Source organism: Patagioenas fasciata, chromosome 5, assembly GCF_037038585.1.
Source record: "Patagioenas fasciata isolate bPatFas1 chromosome 5, bPatFas1.hap1, whole genome shotgun sequence".
NCBI classification, from domain to species: Eukaryota; Metazoa; Chordata; class Aves; order Columbiformes; family Columbidae; genus Patagioenas; species Patagioenas fasciata.
In genome coordinates, this window is record NC_092524.1 from 59551431 (window position 1) to 59572680 (window position 21250).

At 37.7% G+C, this 21250-nt stretch overlaps 1 protein-coding gene across 1 annotated transcript; it reads right to left on the reverse strand.

Moving 5' to 3' along the window:
• Positions 1 to 1180: 1180 nt before the first annotated feature.
• MOK (MOK protein kinase) lies at positions 1181 to 21244 on the reverse strand. The gene is given in 13 exon segments (XM_065838163.2): positions 1181 to 2984; positions 3071 to 3268; positions 4329 to 4440; positions 4694 to 4867; positions 5275 to 5376; positions 7739 to 7917; positions 8850 to 8898; positions 9335 to 9413; positions 12983 to 13053; positions 14662 to 14751; positions 16511 to 16625; positions 21129 to 21186; positions 21188 to 21244. Coding segments are annotated over 13 exon segments (1365 nt in total). The 3' UTR covers positions 1181 to 2903.
• Between the last annotated feature and the right edge of the window lie 6 nt (positions 21245 to 21250).

Genomic DNA, 21250 nt, shown 5'->3' on the forward strand with positions numbered 1-21250 from the left:
CCAAGCAACTCACCATCTTCCTCTCTGGAATAATAAGCTCATGGTACCTTTTGTTCTGAGTTCCAAAGGTAAGAAATTGGAGGTTACTGTTACGCTGTGTTGTCTGTGGAGCTGCAGTCCTTATTTCCATTTCTGAAGCTCAGCATCACACCTTTTATAAATATAAACCTATGCTAGGGGGGTGTGTGTGTGTATATATATATATATATGAAAACCTATGCTAGGTATTCAAACAAATACTGCATTACCGTATTGTTCTCTACCTTTTCTATCAGTATGAGCTGCTAATGGGAAAGCATGAGGAAGTGGGGAGATCATTAAGTGTAACAGAGCAGTAAAACCAGTCACTCTGCCTTTATGTGTATGTGTGTCCCCTGCACTTGGAGGTACCATTGTCAGGAGTGTATTTTCTGCTTAGGACTGGAGACAAGGACAACACCCCTCTAGTATAAGTTCCAATAAAATAAGAAGAGCAGAACCGTTATGTTCTGCTGTTTAATTCTCCCTTTATAATGATGTTCTCACTCTGCTGGTGTAGGACACTTCCTCCACTAAACCTCTCCTTATGTATTTGTTCAGTCCTAGTAAGAGAAAACTACTCCTCTGGCACACATCAGGCGACTGGCAGCGATACAGGGTTCCCTGCAGAGCCTTGTTCATGTGCTACAGCCTCATTTTACAGGAGTTCTTGCCAGGGCTGGGATGTTTATTCTGTTACCGCTAATGAAATTCTGAAAGTTTGCTATGAAGAAATGGAATAAAATGAGTAAAGGTACAGTAAGCCGTGATGCAGGTGCAAGATATTCAACTGGGATAGTCAAATTTGAATTGATACTAACAAATTACTCCCACACTATGCACCACAAACATGTAGCATGCTAATATTTTCACATGTAAAAAATCTGCTAGTGAATGTCATGTTGATCCTCAGTATGGTGTGAAAAGACCTTCTTCAAACCAAGAAATAAACATAATATAGACAAGTGCTTTTAAGCAGTAGATCTCAAAAGTATTCATAAGGAACTTGAGTCTTATGAGCTTTCCCACAATGCAAAGCTACAATGTGGAATTTGGGTGAGCTTGGAGTTATCTGGCAGCTCAACGGTAGAACAAGGAATAGGCTTTAATGCCGTCACAACAGCATCCTACAAGTGCTGAGATGACCAAAAAAACAACGCATCAACACAATAAAAAAGCCATGTATTGGATAATCTCTAATTGAGTGAGAAGAATTGTTACTTTCACAAATGCATAGCCTAATAAAATCTCAGGACAGCTGAGAGCATATTGGGCTACTATTTTTATAAACTCTTAGTATGTATTTTACCGCATTGTCTGAGCTGCATCTTAACAGATTAGAATAATTAGTCTGTCTGAATTTAGAGCTTCAATCTCAAACTGTTGCTTAGGGGTTGGCTTAGTGACTTTAACGTGATCTGCTCCCCGCAGTGTTTTTTCGCATTGCCGAACCAACCTGCCTGTTCCCTGCCTGCTTTTCACTTGTTGGTTGCACAGCAGATTCTGAACAGCAGCAGCAGTCCCAGAGCTGTTTGGTTACTTGAAAAAGAGTTGATCACTTCCCACTTATGAGCAGAGTAACTTTTGGAACTATTTTGAACCCGTCTTGCACGCATACTTGGTAGGCAGAAGATATTTAAACCCCCAGCTAAATATGACTTGCACACTCATTTGTTTGTTAAATAGCAGAACTGTTTTGTAACACATCACCAAATTTAAATATCACAGAATGATTATTGCAACCTTTTAGGAGATCTTGGGAGTTTTAAAATCATTGGTATCAAACTGCAATAGCTACTCTTTGGAAGTAAGATAAATATGCTGCCTTTTAACTCTTACATTTTATAGGATTAGAAAACGGTAACATTATATTAAATTGTTACTGATCTGTGTGCAACATTTCTGAACCATGGTAAGATACTTGCCCTCTAAGCAACTTGCTGCAGTATCAGTCACTGTGAAAATTTTTGATTAAGATCAATGTCTTGAAGAAAACTATTACTAAATTTTCATAGAATTGTTTTGCTTGGAAGAAACTCTCAGGATCATCGAGTCCAACCATAACCAAACTCTAGCACCAAGCCATGTCCCTAGGAACTTCGTCTAAACATCTTTTAAACACCCCCAGGGATGGTGACTCCCCCCGGGCAGCCTGTTCCAGTGCCTGACAACACTTTCTGTGAAGAGTTTTTTCCTAATATCCAATCTGAACCTCCCCTGGCACAACTTGAGGCCATTTTCTCTTGTCTTACCACTTGCTTTATTTGCTTTTCAATCGGATAAAAAGTTGCTTTAGCTTTTAGCTAGATTATAGTTATATAAAAACATTCAGCAGTTACAGAAACTGCATCAAAATCAAGTATCTCACATGACTGCATAATTGCAGATTCTCAGTAAAACTCGAGATTGAAGTCATTGAATACGGGAGGTGAATACTTTCCAGAATTGATGGAAAAATAAACATTTTTAACATCTAAAAAATATACAAAAGTTAGCTATCATTTATTATAAAATATGAAAACTTACATTTTGTAGATAACATTCCATTCCTAATAGTGAAGCTCAAAGAATCCTTTCATGTTATTTTTAACCAACCTCCTCCTCCATCAGGTTCTAAAAGGAAAAAATACTTAGGAAGTTCAATCCCGGGCGCTCTCTGAGCTCCACCAAACAATGCTTTAATTAAGGATTGATGCCCTTTGGAACAGAATGCCGAAATGGGAGCTAAGCAGCCTTCAGAGCCTTGTGGGTCTTCCTACAAACTGTCAGAGGAACAGGAAATAAGGCACAGCAGCTCTTGTTGGAGCTCTACCAACGGCAGAGAGACTGGGACTCTCACTGCACAGTCCCGCTTTTCCTCACTCTCCAAATACTTTACAAGGTGCTCAGCAGCCGCCTCCTCTTCGTTCTACAGCAGGTAAGTGGAAATGTTTCCGAGAAGACTTAAGTGCCTTCTGTTTCTCAGACTGTTAAGGAAACAAAAAGCCTTTGAAATGCGCTGGGTAAAACACATTTTGCTACTACACTTTCATGAGCAAGTTAGAGTCTGTACCTTGATGTCTGATCCAATAAATCTAACAGATTGTAACACAGGGGTGTCACCAGTTTCCTTCGGTGTCTGGCAAACCGAGTGCAAGACAGGAGTAGATTGGGGGGTGACTTTGGCTAATCCAGAAGCATTTAATTTTGGTAATTTTCCACCAGGAGGTCCACGTTGTTTTGCGTTTTCCTGGACTTTGCTAAGAGAACGCTTTTAAAATAAAGAAACAATTTTCAGTTTCTTTCTGAGAGCATCTTATGGAATAAAATTAAAAGAGAAAATCCAAATGATCAGAAAAAAAACCCCAAACCTCTGCCAAATACTTCTTCAGCTAATTCCTTTTTTTAAAAATTACTTTTTAGCAATTTTTCCTGAAGGAACTTCCTACAAAGCCCACATTGATGAACCCCAGAACTAAACTGGTGGAAAATGACTGTTCCTGTGGAGGGAGACTTCATGCTTTCAATGTTAAATGCAGCGCAGAACAATTATTTTCCTACTTCAATTTTTTTTGTGTGAAAAAAACATATTTGAGAGTTTTTCATGTAGTACTAACTTCCATCTCACTCCATAAGAGTGAATATGTGGAGCATTTTTCTCATAGCTTGAATATAAAAAGGCTTTAGTTTGCCAGAATTTTTATCAGATTTTATTTTTTGTTATTTCCAGTGTCAAATATAAGCTTAGGATTTTCCAAGATATCATCAAAATACAGGATAATAAAGTTTTTTTTTAAATTATTTGTTCAAAATGTAGACTGAAGGCCTGAAAAGGCAAAAACACCCTTTCTGTCTCTGCTGCAACTTCGTCTATAAAACTTAAAGGCAGACAGCAAGGAGGATGATGATATTAAAGAAAGGGAAAAAAAGAAGAGAAAAATGTGGAACTGACCCTCTAAGTCTGTAACTACTCCTACATATAAATGTAACTACTACACTTATACAGTCCTAAAATAACATTCAGCCCTTTGAAGGCAACCGCGAGGGGCTGATGTGACCCCAGCAAAAATGAGTTTGACACCCCTGCTCTAAGTAATAGTAACTATGGCAACTGTCTACTGAAGGGATTATGTGGTATCACAGCTTCTGAATTCTATCTCACGATTTTCAGGACTTTTGGGGGGTGGAACTGCATCAGATCCAATAAAGATCAGTGTTCAGGCAGACTGAATAAAACCAAGTAATCAGCTTAAGTAAAACATTTGTTTCTAGCTAACAAGCTCAGTGTCACCTCTCTAAAGGGGCTGACAATTCTTCCACTTATATATTACCTGTCTTTGACTTTCCTTTGAAATTTGCCACCAATGCAGAGGTACTTTCCCTGCTGTATTTCCTAATAATCTTAATTTTTTGTGCTTGGGCAAATCTTGTGTACCAGCTGCCCTAGAAAGTTCGGGTGGGAAGAAAAAAGAATAATAAAACCATCAGTTGTGCTTTAGGTGAAGTTTGGACTTGATGTAAAGAATCACGTTGACTGAATAACATTCATTGTCATGCAAGCTAAATACTGGCACTGTAAGCAAACTTCATTCCAGTCCACTTCAAATAATAAGCACATCGCACTCCCCCCACTTCCTAATTTTAGCCCACTTTTTAATTTTAGTCTTCAAGATTGAAGTGATTTGAAGTCACTTGCCATACGTCTTGAAAGTAAGGGTGCTGTAATGCTTGATGGGCAGCAATTCTCTCGTCAGGATCATACGTTATCATTGCATACAGGAGAGAGTAGCCTTTGGGAGATAAATTCCACATCAGAGGAGGTATTCCTTTTCCTTTTTTAAAGGGGAAATCAAAAGTCACAAATCTTGACCTGTGTTAAGCAAGAACAAACAGTTATTAATGCATATTCAGAGAAAATTACAATTTACTGAAAAAACCCCTATTCTAATCTGATTGAGGCGATCATTTATTAGGGACAAGTAAGAAAGACTTGGCTGGGGAAAAAAAAAGTTTATTTCTTAACAAGTTATGTCATGGGCCTTAAGGATACTACAGAAATAAAAGGCCAAATAAGATTGATTCAGGCTTCCTCTGCTCTGCAGTCAGGGCTCACAAATGTGTGCCTATCTCTGGGTAGGGATAGATAGAAGACACCGCTCTTTGGTCAGCAGCTGTCACAAAAGAATTTGACTTTTGTGGAGGTTCCCTGAGCAGAAATTGCGTGCAGCTGAACGGTTATATTGTGGGTAGTTAAACAGTGACATCAGAGCTACTTACTGCTTGAACTTGTGCAGAGTTTCGTTAGCAGGAGTGCCTATAATGTCATGGATCTTTGAAATTTGGTCCAGCTCATTAGATCCAGGAAAGAGAGGCTGAAAACTGCAAGTTAAGAGATGGCATTAGCACTGTTAACACACAGTTAAACTAGTTGAAGTGGCATAGCTGCCACTTTGGTTAAAACATTCTCATTTAAGAGGAAGATAAATTTTAGGATTATTCATTTGCAGACAGTTTAATACCAGTCAACTGAAGGATAACGTGAGTAGCAGATCAATACAACCACATATTTGGATTGAAAGGGTGTTTTGGGGTATTAAACAAACATCTGTAGTTGCCCTTTCCTCACAGGTTTGGGGTAGATATGCGAAGAGAACATCCCTCCCAGTGAAAGGCCAAGAATATGGAATCGTGGTTGGTGAAGTGGCAGATCTCAGAAGGAAACGTGTTTTCCTCATTTTAAGACAGCAGAGTCAAGCAATCCCTCTTGTTGTGCATGAACAGAGAAATATATCAGAAACATTCCATTCCTAACACACAGCTTCTCTGCAAGCAGCAATACTGGAAAGATGGCAATTTGAACTGCATTCCTGAGCATCATCCTCAGTTCATAAAAAAACTTGCATAGAGTCCTTGGAACATTGTGATCAGTAGAGCAAGCTTAACTTTTAACAACCTAGGTCCAGTACCATTTGCTTCTTGCACAAGTTGCCTTTTTCCATGTTAGCAGAGGGTTTCCTTCGGCTTCTAATTTAAGTAGCATCATGTGATTCTTGAAAGCAACACATTCAGCCCTCTTTGAAGGAGGAGGAAACTTCTTTAACTGTTTGCAAATTCAGTCAAACAGCTGGCTGCACAGTTCTCTGAATGTCTTTAGAAATCGTTGCGAGATCTGGTTCATGTTGTGCAGCCACAGCATGACAAGCAGTTGGGAGCAGCTTTTGTGTGAGCTACAAAATGTGCTGCCTTTAAGTGTAAAGGGAAGAACAGCTTAGGGAAGAACAACTGTGCTGTCCACAAAAAACTGTAATCCAGGAGCCACTATTTGTAAGGAACAGGCAGAAGGAGACCAAGATAAGCATCGCTGAGTAAAAGGATAAAAATTCTTACACGGCAAGGTGTAAAGCGTAAAGGCTTGCACAAATGTTCAGCGGCAAAAACTGCAAGATGCACGTAAAAAGAAATAAACCTGTCCATAGCTTCCTTTAGCTTGGCAAGGCTGCATCTTTTTCAGTTTGGTAATTTCCAATAAACATCCCTCATTTCTCCCTGAACTCAAATCTCAGGTCTCTGAAATGTGCAGTGGTTGCAAAGAATGGAATTTGTTATATTAAGCTAAACATTATGAGAAAATTTCTTTAAGGTTTTTTGCCCTAAGTAAACTTCACTTTGCAGCGTGTAATCTTCTTGCCAAACTTCAAAGCCCACCTGATTCAAATTGAAATGGAAAAACATGGCATTTTTACAGCTTCTGGTCCCAATTCACTTTGGAAGAGAACTGCCACATTTGAGATTCTTCTATTAACAGTTTTCTGACCGAAGTAGAACTGTTTCTCAGAGTTAGCAGGCAAAGCATAAGGGTTGTCATTTAATGTGATGGTGATGGCAGCAGCTGCACTCACCATGTGGAGGAGGAGGAAAGAAGCAAAGCAAATGTTATCACTCCTGGCTGCATATTGGAGACAGCCATGTGGGAGGAGAATAAAGAGGAACTGCTGCTGTTGCTAGGGCACAAAGATATTGGAGGAATACTCATGGTGGTTATTTTTCCTTTTTTTCTTAAAGACTAATTACACATTTTTTGAGTTACAGTTTCATCATAACTCAAAAGCTTAAAGGACTTCAATCTGGGTTTTCCTGGACTCTTCCTTCACCAGAATCCAACTTCAAGATACTCTAGAACACAAGGTCCCGGCACAAGGCTCTTAAGCACACTGCATTATAAATCAAAGCAGTAAATCAGAGGGAGTGTCTTCTCTATTTTCCTTTGTTTTTGAAGAATAGTAATTCAAAAAAAGAGGGAAAAATTTTACCATCAAGTGCATTAACAAGATATGAGGCTAGTTAGTGATGCTCAAGAGAGGAAACAAGCCATATTGTATTCGGAGATAAAGCACAGAAAACACATTTTTACCAAACTCAAATATGAAGCCAATGGAAAAAACAAACAAACAAACCACAATGACCAACTGTTTAAAATTGTTATTTTACTTGTAAATCATATTTGTTGGTACTATCTTCTTTTGAACACCCCACTGCTTTATTACTAACCTGCCACGGGGTGAAGGGAGCACCTGCCGAGCAGGGTTGCTGTGCATGAACCCGCACACTGATCACAGAAGCAGCTTCCACAAAACCATGGAAACAAAGATGATATTACCTGTACCATGTGCTCCTTATTTGAATTATTTACCTTTGATTTTCTTGATTAATAATAAGTAAGACCCGCCACTGAACACCATACCTTGTGATTTCATAGAAAACACAGCCAGCACTCCATATATCAATTTTGTAATTATAGTAGCCATTTGTAAGTAAGCATTCAGGTGCTCGGTACCAGCGTGTAGAGATATATTCTGTATGTGGCTGCTTAGAATAGATACTCCTACAAGATCCAAAATCTCCTAACTTCAGGGTATTGCGCTGCAAAAAGAAAGTATTTTAACAAATTAGAAACACTGAAATATTCAAGCAAAGGTTTTCCTTAAACATGTGATAGTCATAACAAAATAAATCACAGATTACTTTATACTTTCAGAAATCCCAGGGGTAGTATTAAAGCAGTAAAACTACATTTAAATAGCAAGTAACTCCAGGCTTGAAGATTTCTGTGTCTCAAAATACGTGCAAATACTGTTGTGTACATCATGAAAAGAAAGAGATAAGAGATAAGAGTTAATTCAAAACTACATGGACTATTACTGAATGGAAGACTGCTAAATAGGACATCTGGATTAAGATATTTTCTTAAGAGTTCTTGTGTTCAGCAATGATATAATAGGTGACTTTGGCTTCTCTCTGTAACAGCTTCTCCTGGACACTTGTAAAAATTAAAAGAAAAATTTTTGTCCAGAAAATAAAATTTCATAAACCAAATTTTGAAAACCTTGCTTTTCAGACATTAGCAAAATACCATTCTGAAACTGTCAGAAGAACAGATTTTTATGAAGAAATCTTCAGAAAGCTAATACCTTCTGCTCTCTTTTGTATGAATAACTAGCACTAAATATAGGACACGAATACAGAAAGACTGAGCAGCAGAACTGAACCCTGTCACTTGTTTCTATGTTAACACAGAAAGGAAAATACATATTAATACAGGATAAAGAACAGGTTTTCCAACCGGAGTGAAGACATGCAGGTCGTAATGCACCTGATTCATTCCAGGTTTTAGCCAATATTATACTGGGTTGTTCATTCGTCTAGATGAGGAATATGGTATTACATGTAACTGTCTATATATTTTTCTTAAAACTGTACTTTTATTCATGAAGAAACATTACCTTTTCAGAGTAAAGAGAAAAATACTGATATACTTCACTTTCAGTTAAATATTTTCACATAAAATTAATTACCTTTATTAATATGTTTTCTGGTTTCACATCTCTGTGAAATATCCCATTTCTGTACCAATAGAAGCACACCAGGGAGAAGAGTTCAGTAAAAAGAGCAACATTACCAATGCTTACAATTATTTATACAAAAATACTTTGAGAAATTAACACTTTCTTCAAACTCATCAACCGCATAGTAAAAAACAAAGTGAATTTTGCCACCACGGCAAGATAACAGCACCAGGTCTGGGGCTGGGGAAAGGGCAAGCCCAGGGAGGGGAGGCTGCGCGTGCGGCTTTTGTTGTCCCCAGGGTCACCGAAGGATCACGGGGCCACCCCCTCCCGGTCCCCCAGCTCCTTGCCGGGCTGTGCTGCAGGCACAGCTGCAGGGGCAATGGCCTTTTTTCTCCTTGCTGGCCCAGACAACTGTGTTTCTCTACCATATGACCCTGAAATCAATGTATGGGACGTTTACTCTAAAGCTGTTGCTGAACCAGGGCTCTTACCTATGTATGTAATCAAGAGATTTGCATAACTGGTACATGTAGTTCTTAATTTTTTTTTCAGATAATGGCTTTTTCCTTCCTAGAATTAAATTTCAAGTTGTACAAGACCTTTTTAGCAAACAACAGAATGCAAAAAAATTACTCTTCAGCTTCCAATAATGCATTGATATTATGCTTTTCAATTATACTATTTCTGTCATTTATAGCTAGCTTTGTAATCCATTTTCCACTCAATTTCAGACATAATTTAGATTTCACTGTGTACCAGAATAGCTCAGCTAACAACTGTCAATTTGATATTCTGTAATCTGCCTTAGCTTTTACTGCATGTTTTTCTTGCAATGCGTTCCCCCAAGTTCTAACAGAACTACAGTATTTCACTTATAAACACCTAATTTCCTTTCTAAACAAAGTAACTGTCCATAAGGTTCAAGATTCATATCAATCACCTCAAATTACTGCAATGTTTAAATGACTGTGATTCACATTTGACTTGCAGAGTAAAGGTTAACCTCCATAGTTCAGCTTGCTATTGCTGTTGTGCAATAATGACAGTTATAAAATTTATTTTTCAGAGCCATTCAGCTTTTTTTCTTTGATAGGCTCCAAAGGCCTTTCAGTCTTGCTGTAATGCCTTTATGTAACGCTGCAATGTCATCAACGGAGGCAGAAATGATCGCAATTTTGAAAACAAAGCAGGTACTGATCTGCCCGATGACAGCGGGATGAGTAATTGACTGGGGAGGAGGAGGGAGATGATTGGGACAGTAACTCATTGAGGCTGCGAGTCCTGGCAGGCGGCACAGGGCTGCTCCGCTCTGCCACAGGATCCAATGAGCAGCATTAGATAACCCGTTCACATTGGGAATTGTAGTGTTACTACCCCAGTAGAGAGAAATGGTGCTTTCAACATCAGCATTTTGTCATTTATAATAGAAATTATTTTAGAAAATGCAGCTGTTCAAACCAACCCAGATTATCATTAGTATTTAAAACAAAACAGGCCTTCAAAAAAGAAGTTGTGCTCCATTTTTCTCTTCATTGTAGGTCACTAGTAAAATCTGGAGCACATGCTCTTCTACTTCCAGTTTTGTCATTACAGAACCTTATTCGAAAGTGATCATGAAGCGAATCATCAGGTGGCAGCACTCGAGGCAACAGCCATTTTTGCTTGAGGCATCTCCCCCACCTCCCTCTGAGCCTTATTTTTTTCATCGCTTCAGGTGACCAAACTGTTCTTGAGTAAGCAAAAGGCAAGACTGGTTTTCAGTTATTAAATGACTTATGATAGCACTATGTATTAATAGCAAGGGAATTATGGCTTTGTATAAAGACAAATAGCCTTGTCTTGATTGAAATAACATGAATCGGTAAGTTTATTAACAAAAAAAACCAAAAGGATCAACTTTGCACATTAGTAGCATTAGAGTGAACTGTCCTCCTACTTAGAGAAGTGTCTCCATACACCTTGTTAAGCTAGAAATTCATTCTCAGTCAATTCCTGCTTCAAGTTTCTCTTCGTTATAAGATTTCATGCAAACCATGCTTGCCTCTGAACTTTTCCAACTTAAAGCCTTTTAAAATTGTTCCGCACTCATATTAAACTCAATTTTGCAAGATTCAGAGTAGTCAGGAAATTACAAGCATTTGCATTACTAAACACTGGCAAAATATACAAAATATTACAAATCATCTGAAATGCGACTACTTTTGTCCACTCTGAAAACTGTTTTTTGACAGAGCGTTGCTAATGAACACAATTTAATTGTTCTACAAATTATTAATGCAGTCCTTCAAATCACAAAGCTGAAAATTCAAGAGGAGTTCCTTCTACCTGCCATTGTTATCTAGATTTCCTCAGTCGATAAGTGTTCTGGCTCAGAATTATGATTAATTTTCCAATTTACTTATGTACTTGGAATTTTAGCCAGACATTTATTGTTTGAAGTGACTGCCATATGTTATATTTCTTGTCTTTGCGATAAGCCACAAGTAGAGTGAGGGAGAAAACAAATGAAAAACTACTTCTGCCTCATAGGAAAATTGTTGTGTTGACACATCTACCTTGAAACCCCAAAATAAATTTCAAAAAAAGCGCATAGATTCTAAAATGCAAAACACTTGACAGAAATGAAACGCTTCAGTGCTTGAAAATATCAAGTTACTTTTTAAAAAATTAGACTCTCCGTAGGGATCTGTTGTTCATTTTCCTGTTTCATTCTATGATTTGTCACCATCTTGTACAAGGTGAAAAAAAGGCGCTGTATCATGGGAAATACAGTCCAGACACAACATCAGACCACAAAGAAGAACCGGCAATTTCTAGAAGTTCATGTAGACCCAGGTTAATGTTTAGATAACCTCAACTGCAGCATTCAGATGACAACTGAACAGATTTCATTTTGAATTGATTCACCCTGACATAAAAAAGGAGGTTTTTTAAAATAAGCAGCAGGAAAACTACCTTCTAATGGAAAGCCTGAATTTGATAATACTGTTTTAAAACTAAAAAAAAAAATAGCAGAACATACTGAAATTATTAGACTAATTTCCATCTGTATATAATGCTTAATATAGCAGGCTTTTTCACATAGAAAGAATGAAACACTGAGAAATGTCATCAACTGAAAGCAAATACTCTGCAGTAAAAAAAATACAGTTAAATAACAAACTTAAACATTCTGTTTTTTCATAACTGAAGTACACTACCTTTCCTAGAAAGAGAAGATGCAAGATTGTTTGTAATGCACGGGGCTAACTTATTATCCACATTCTGATATTCTGTTAATTACTTTGACTTCACAACTTCATGGATTTCTCCTCGTCTTATTAAAACAGCAAATATTCAAGGCTGCTTCAGTGATCTATTGTTATTTTAATCTCATTTTTTTATTTAGGTCAGGAACATGGTTACTCCTTTTGTTAGAGATCTGAATACTCAGTGTCACTAACGTAATGTTTGGGAGCAAGTCTTTATTCTGTTACACTGAATGACAGTTGCATGCTGAATTACTTATATGAACCTCCGAACTGTTAAGACATTACAAATTTTTAATCATTCAGTTAAAAAATCCTCTTTTGATATTGAATTGTAAGTCAGTGCCCCTTCATTTACTATATCAAACTCCTTTGGTGTCTATATAACCCTGGTTTTAAATCAGCTTTTGTTATAAGCGTTTTGTAGGAACTCTTCCTTAAGCTTTGTGGAGAGAACTCGGTAAAGGGCATTTTTACTAGATATAAAACTTGAAAATCATTATTGATTGATTCAGTAGTTTTTGAAACAAATGGAAATAATTTTCTTGTTATATCATACAGTTGTGACATAACAAGCCTATTTAATTTCTATTTTTTGTTACATAATGTAATTTTTTGCATTTTGCAGTCAAGGTTGTTTGGCTGTTTCCATGTAAAGTTTGACTGCAGCAATAAATGGCCATTGACCTGACTCATTAGAAACCTTCTGTGTGCGTCCACACCTCAAACACGTGGGTTTATTGCACTGGGGAGAAAAACAAGAGTAAAGCAGTACAGCACAGAATTTCCCTATGAACTTTGAAATACATAACAGCGAACAAACACGTGACAAATAACTAATTCCACTTTGTGATCTACACAAGGAGCGTTTCTTAACCATATTCTACATACCTTTTATCAGCTGATAAATATTCATGTCCAGAAGTTCACATATGAGTGAAAGGGAGCCAGCTTTTTTATCACTGAAGAAACAAACAGGGAGACTTTAAGCTAGAAATAACATTTACATGTTTGTTTGTATACAACATAGAAAAAAGGACTTAGTTTATCCAGTATTAAATTGGACATTTTCATTTTTAATTGATACTTTCTCACAGAAGTTGTTCAACTCAGGGTCTCATATATCATAGTTTTAGTTTACTGCAGAAGTTAACTGATGTACTCCATGAAGTTACTTGAATGCATGTTTTCTGGGTATATGATACTGTTCGGTATCAAGAAATTTCCAGTAAATTAACTGACACAGTCTCACAATAAGAGATAGGAAAGCTATTACTCCATAAATGAAAAGACTTTCTAGTTGGGTCACCAGCAGTGCACTATTGCATGGAAATGAGTATCTGCCTGGAATTCGTGTTTTGCTGACAACAGCAGCTTTAAGTATCATCATGCTATGACAATACATCTGACACTTTATTTTCCATTTCACTGCCCTGCAGAGGCAGATGTCTTTGGGTCTTCAGTTTTTTCTTACAAGGTAATTGCATTAAAGTACATCCCCTCTGCAATGTTCCATTAACCCAGACAGCAAAAGGTTGAGGGTACAATCTGCAGCTGGGTTTGCAGACAGACTGACAGAGCTCATGAGCTGCCTGGCCATCTGGATGACACTTCGTTAACAACGGCAGCTGAAGCTGAGAATTCCAGGAAGCCAAGCTGCTGCCACGATTATGGGCTTTCTGTCTATTTGTAGAAAATGGGCCTGTCAATAACAATATAGTACCAGAGCCTTGAGCAGAGGAATAAGAGCCTGAAAAGCAAGAAAAAATATTTTAGAACAGTCAACAAGTTTTGTGCCAAATATTCGAATAATGAAGTATATGTCTGCTGTTGCATAGGGATAGGCTCACTATGCAACTAAACACTCACAGTGTCACGCTCACTAATGGAGTAAATGCCATCACAAAACCTGATCTCTTTATGAGACAGAACATGTCCCCAGAAGACACTTATGTGTCTAACGAGGCTAAAGAACCCAACTTCATCACTGACTTATCTCTTTCCAAATTTGTAGCTCAGCTTCTCCCTTATTCAGAGATCTAAACTTCTATTATTTGCAAAGGGGTGTCTGTAAAGTTTCTGACAAAATGGTATTGCCATATAGTTTGCTCAGATCCCTAGTTCAAACTGACAAGTCAAAGCAAGATCCTTGAAGTACCAGAGCCTATTCCAGCAGATAAGCTCTGTGTGTGCCCAACCAAAATCCTGTCTCCTGCAGGCATGACGTTGCACAGTTAAAGCACTGACTGGATATGGGTCACAGGTTGAAATCACCAGCAACTATGACATAGCACAATACGAAGTTTGTAGTTTGAAGTCTGTAATTTTAATACTGATGTTTAAATATTTTTGGTCTGCTGCAAAAGAGCCACAGAAAGTGTGAGCTTCATCACATTTTCTTAACAAAAAAGGCAAGAAGACTTTAGAATATGACAAACTTGGGGTTTTTTTTCTTTCTGATGGAATAAAAAGCTGGTTAAGTGCCTACAAGTTGCCTCTAGTCTGAAAAGTTACTGGGTATTGTGCCAATAAAGGAATAAGGAAAAAAGAAATGAATGCACCATACTTACAAAACAACTTCATGTAATGTAAGGATATTAGGATGTGGACTCAGCCTCCTTAGTGCTTGTATTTCTCTCAGATTATTAACTTGTTCCAAACTAAAGTTGAATTAAAAAGAAAAGAGAATCACCGACTTGCAATCAAGGACTGGATTATAATTATCTTTCTTCCCTGCCATGAGATTGTCAGACTGTACTCCACTTTAGTCTGTAATTGAATTTTCAAATGCAGGACCTGATAAATTGTTCAACTGCTTTGGTTCTTTACAGTGCAAACCAGTAATCAGCAGAATGGCTTTATTCCTTCTTGCAGTCTGGAGTAGCTGGATTTACCCAAACAAGATAAGTAGTTATTCGTTGTGCTCCAGACATCAGTTACCACGCCAAGGAGCTATCTGGAAGGGATTCTGTGCTCGGCAATAGTATGTATGACATGGTTTATTCTGCACGGCACACATTCCAGCTCCTGCTTAGCATGATGAAAGGGACAATCTAGCCTTGCCAAATTTAACATTTAAAATTAAGTTTTGATGGTAACCTCTTACATGAAAAACAGACAGTATTCAATTATTGTTCAATTATTACGTTGGCTTCCTAGACTTTAATAACGAACAAAACCATATGCTACAGAGACTGGGGAAGAACCAGGAAACAAAGAGCTTTGCACACTATTTAATGGATCAGAACAGGACTCAGATGCCATTTCACAGTCAGACCTAAAGCTACACATCAAAAGAATATTTTCCTATTTGAAACTAGGAGAAATACCTTGTATGGTCAGGTTCTGTTTAAAACACTGTTATCTGTTGCTAAAAGAGTTAATTTCATCAAAAGAATTTGTCAGTCAATTTATCAAAAGGTTAAAGGCCTAAAAAAGATGTTTTAAACATGCTACATGACAAAAGGAGTCTGCTTGTTATGTCCTGCCACTGAATTTTATACTATCTGCTCTTTATATAGTTAAGCTGTTAGTTTAAATACTTTTTTGATCATAAATTGGACAGTTTGGTCAGTTGTGGGTAATGGACCAACAGCTCTCTAGCAACACAACAGAGAATCAGAAGCAACCTTACTTGAAAGTATCTGAGTTCTCTTTTTTTTAACTTACAGCCTTTGAAGCTGAGTTACATTGTGAAATCTTATGTAAGAGCAAAATGTCCCATTTTACTTCGTATGAACAAATGTGGCACTCTCAGTGATTTCACTAGGAAATTAATATATTTGACTGAGAATATAAAGTCAGTGACCCAAAAAGCGTTGTTTGGCACTTATATATTTGGAGGACAATGTCAAGTCTACGTCTACTTCCACACAGCCATCTCCTCTATTTTCATAACTGATAAAAAGCACCTGTTTTGTGACCAAACAGCATCTTGATGATGGATGTAATTACATATAAATGCAAACATGAAGTAGAACCAATGCGATACGTGGGCTAAGGATAAATGCAGTGTTTTTAACTTGTATTAAGACAGTATTTTAAGTAAGACTAAAGAAAACATTGTCCAGGGGGTGTACTGACACTTTTCCTCATCCTGTTATTATTTACAGCAAAAAGAAAAACAGCACAAGTATATTCAATGCATTTGGAAAAGCAGAAATCAGCTCTTTAGTCCTCGTTCTTCTCATTTCACCCTCGACCCAGTGGTCAGGCAGCATTTAGTACAGTAATTAGAGTATGCAAGGCAATAACTCCAATGCCAAGCGGGAAGGCCCTTCATAATCAGCAGCAGAGTTTCATTTCTGTGCTACATGCAAACCTTTTTAATACATGTGTATTCAAAAAACTTCACCGCGTCTTAATCTCACATTTCCCCACCTAATTTGAACAAGATTTTCTATGATCAGTTATGCATACCTTTCAAAATGTTGCTTCATGTGTTTACATGCATAGTACTTTCCATCCCTAAGACTCAGTATCTTCAGAACATCAGAAAATGTTCCCTCTCCTATCTTACCCACTGGTTTGTAGTCTAAAAACAAAAATATACTGTTTCAGTATGTTTACAATAAAAATGGTTATGAAGACTGCATATTAATCCATACTTGATTTGTTAAATTCTAGAGGACAAATTGCATTTAAAAGGAGTTTTTTTGTTAACACATAAGTTTATTTGAGAGAAAATATAATGAATAATAGGAAATGAAGTTTTGCTGCCTATAATACATAAATCTATATTCCTGAAAGTAAAATACAGTAACTCAGTCTTAGACAAACTACCACCTCCTTGCATGGTGCCTCTGCACTTCATGCCTTTGTTCTGCTGCAGCACATTAGCGACTCAGACCTGAACTTGGTCTTTGCTCCTTTCACCAAAAAAATCCCTTGTACTGAACACATAAAATTACCTTGAAAAGCAAGTGTTTCTTGTCATTGTTCCAACATTGGGGTTTTGGTAGTTTTGGTGGTGATTTTTTATTTTATTTTTTAAATATTTTGGGGATTTTTTAAGCAAAACAGTTGCTGATTTTAAGTTCAGATGTAAGTTTTGCACTAGGCCAAAAGTAATGCCTTGTTTTAATAATGAAGTGCACCAAACAAAAGGATGTGATAATCAGTCAATTCTAGTCAATTCTGCAGAATTTTAAGAGATGAAGCGGATAACACAAGAGTTATGAAGCAAGCTTTATTTCTGTTAATTTCTGAGTCTTATCCTTCAAAACTGACATTTCTTTCATCCTTTACTCTCCTTCAGCTTTGCGATTAACCGTTCATTACCAATCCCATTCCCTGGTTCCCTTCACCCACTTTGTCCTCCTGTTTCCCTTTATTTTTAGCACCTACAGATTCCACCCTTGGTAATTATTGCAGTAATTTCATCTGAGCAAAGGCCAGTTCTGGTTAGCTTTATGCTGCTGTTGCTTTTCATGTAGTCTTATTATTTAAGGAAGATCTGAAGCCAGACATTTTGAGAGAGGCAAAGCAGGAAAACCCTTTTATCATATTCAGCCCCTTATGGGAGTCAGAATAACTGCAGGAGCCTTAAGCTCTGTCGATAGCAGTAAATTCAGTGAAGTCTGTATTAGTTACTGTGACAATAGTCCCTGGCCTGGATTTGGTGTGTGACAACCACAGTTCTCCCAGGCACCTTCCCAGCCTGGTGCGATGGCTCCTTCTAAGGTCATTCCTCAAGCAGTTTGTGTCCTGCTGCCTTGTTTTGGAAGATAAGAGAATTTACTTGCATAGACATGGGCCATTTCATGCCAGTCGCTCTTTGTGTCCAAGAAGATTCCCAGATATGTTTAATTTACAAGTATAAATACAGCCCCAGAGTGGGGAAAGCCTGCCAAGAAATTTTGCAGAGTGAAAAGTTACTTAGGCAACAACATTTTAACGTTGTCTTCCAACTAGCAATCAATTTGTGTTGTCTTCACCTCCTTTCTCCTCCTCAACTTTCACACTTACTCCTATTTAAAAAACTACTCCTTTCCTTGTGATCCAAATGCTTATATCTTAATCAGTAGAAACCTTCCCCTTGCAAATCCCTCTTTCTCCAATATAGCAGTGGCAATGCTCTGAGAATTGTCAGTTGTTGTTCTCATTTTTATCACCTGCTGTTTAGATTTTCTGATCATTATCCATCATGCTGAATCATAAAATAATTGGGCCATCTAAATTTGAAAATAGGAAAAAGCAGAGTAACTTAAAATCAATGACACTGTCTAATGCATTCTGTACAGACAGTTTACAAATAGTACTATTTTATAAGTAGAAAAAGAATTTGAAAGTCATTATGGGTAAAGTGGGCAATCCCTAACAGAGACTCCAAAATATGGAATAGACCATAAGATTGCTCAATTCATGTGGCTGTTATTTGGTAACTGCTCAACCAGTGCTTTAAGCAAAGTTATCCCTTGCCTTTGGCACCCACTAAGCAACATGACTGAGCAATGTGTTTTATCAGCAAAAATCACACTTCACACACTGCTCTCCACCCCCACCTTAAATTTCAATTTTCTAGCTAAATGTAACATGGAGATTGTAAATTCAGAATACTTAAATCCCATTCTAACAGAATTCCAAAGAAAAAGTGACAAGAGATTTTTTTGGTAGCAACTGATATTCTTTAATCAGTCAGATACACACTGGCTATGTTATATGTGCATATAAAGTCAGAGCCAGACCCTATGGCAAAAAATATCCAAGGCAGACACACACAAAAATAGTTATTCATTGACCTGCTCTTTGATTTGGATAAATGACAATCCCATATTTTTTCTTTTCTTACATGCAAGTAATTGATTCTCTAGTGTTAAAAAAAAAAATCAAATCATATGATCTGAAAATAAGAGGTGTTAATCAACCAAAGCACTTACGCAGAGAAACACAGGGAAAACGTTACTGTACATATTTATTGAAAATATTTTTAGATATATAAAGACAATATAGTATATACTCATATAATGTGGGTTTGTTTATGTTTTATTAGATATATATTTTTTCTCCTACAAGATAAGTCCAGATGACAGTGGAGGGCTCAAAATAATTTGATTTTTTTTTTATTTTAAACTGAAGAGTTCTAATAGTGTAAGATGAGTTAAATCTTTACACACTTTAAAACATAATTACAGCACTAAAGTCGTTTGTTTTTTTTTTTTTTTTTTTATGTAAGCATATTAGGTTTGTTCTTGTAAGTTTTTACAATAGAATGCTACACATACAAAATTAAAAACTCACACATAACAAACAACTGAGGCTTTAACCTGGCATTTGAGAGCGAGCCATCCAGTGAAAAGAATGACAGCAAAGACCTGAATAATTTCAATGGATCGAATAAAATGTAGAATTAGGAAGGAAAATTGCATTATTTGAAATGTCTCTGATGCATGAAATAAAGGTGTAAACTCTCAACAGAACAGATCGCTGAAGATGAGAGACCTTTTGTCCTAGGGAGAAAATGAGAATGATCGTGTGATGAGTTAGTTATCATTTAATGAGAAGCTGAAGGGAACTCAGACATTGTAAGAATAATAGCATAAAAGCTTATATAGAATAAGAAGGAATAAAATTTGCATCCACAAGCCAAGATGTCTGGAGATTCTTAAAAATCCACTTCAGCACCATATAACTGATCTTTCAAAAGTGGCAAAACCCCCACCAAAACAAGGGACTTGAAACACACTCTGAAAGAAAACAGTCAGGTCTAAGGGTGTCAATTTTAAACTATGAAGCTTACTACAGCTACAAAACAAAACTAGCTACCAGTTGGTTTGCCTGGATTTCTGGTAATGAAAGGTGAAAAATGACAGAAATCTTAATTTTTTTAATCAGGATTTTAAGACTGAAAGCTTTCAGGATGAAATTAAATAAACAGTGTTTTAATTACACTTGCATATAACATGAAAGAATAAAGAAGACCTAATAATGAGTTAGCAATGCTTTCATGGCATCTATAACAAGCTCGATATTACCCAACCTCTTCCCTCCTCTCGGTTTCAGCACTCACAGATACTCAGGCTTAGAGTGGCCAGCAGAAAGGTAGATAAAGTTTAGGAAAACTGAATGAAATTCCATACAAATCAACAAAATAAGTACAAAAGATATGGCAGAAGTTATTTGTAAGAATAAGTTGCAGCAATCTGAACTAGTCTAACACCAAAAAGTGGTCATTGAAATGGCAGAGGGGTAATCATTCAATAGAAGAACAGTCTAATGTGCAAGAGACTACAGGACACAGGAAATTAAGAACAATGTCAACTAAATAACGAGCAAGTGATGGAATTCAAAGACTACACCCGTATTACTGTAACTGGAGAGCACAGAAAATCAATCATCATTTCGAATTAAAGAATCAAATGCAAAACAACAGACAATATACCACTACCGTAGTCAAACCAGGATACTATAAATACCTAAAGCAGATATTTTGTTGCAAAGTTGCCAAGAAGATGAGGATGAAAAAGCCATGACATTTAAATATGATATTTATGTATGTGGGGAGAACCAAAATAAAATGAAGAAAGCAAGAAGTTCAGCTTCAGCCACAGTCACAAGGCCATGACAGATAATTATTGCATTCAGAAGCATGCCAAACCTGTTGGATGTGACATGGGATGATTTGAAGAAGGATGCTAAGTGATGGAAGGAAAGGTTTGCAGAATAAAGAATGAGGAAGCTTGGCAATTTCTGAGAAATCCTTCAGAGAGATCAGAGGACAGCCAGGCTACTGCTTCACAGGACTGGGAGGAGGATTTCTGAGCACCCCCTGGAGAACTGCCCGGCATGTAGAGACCAGCGCTGCCATGGGCGAGCTCGGCAGGCACATCTAGGAGCTGGCAGCAGTGACAGCAGTTTACAGGGACCACAAAAGCACCTACAGTCACCTCAGCTCAGGTGCTCCCGGCCCAGGACCCCGCTCCCCTCCAGCCAGGGCCGCCGGTGACCGCCGGCCCCCTCACAGGCGTCTGAAGAAAGGCCCTCTGCCCGCGGCCTGCACACCAAGCAGGGCCCACCACTCTCCCCCGTTCCCTCTTACTGTTCATCCTGCGCTCGCCTTCAGGTCTCGGGGTGAGCGAGAGAGCGGCTGGGTTTCTCTCCCGACCGCCAAGCGGCTCCCGGCCCGGCCCTCAGGCCGCCATGTTGTGTTCCCATCACCCT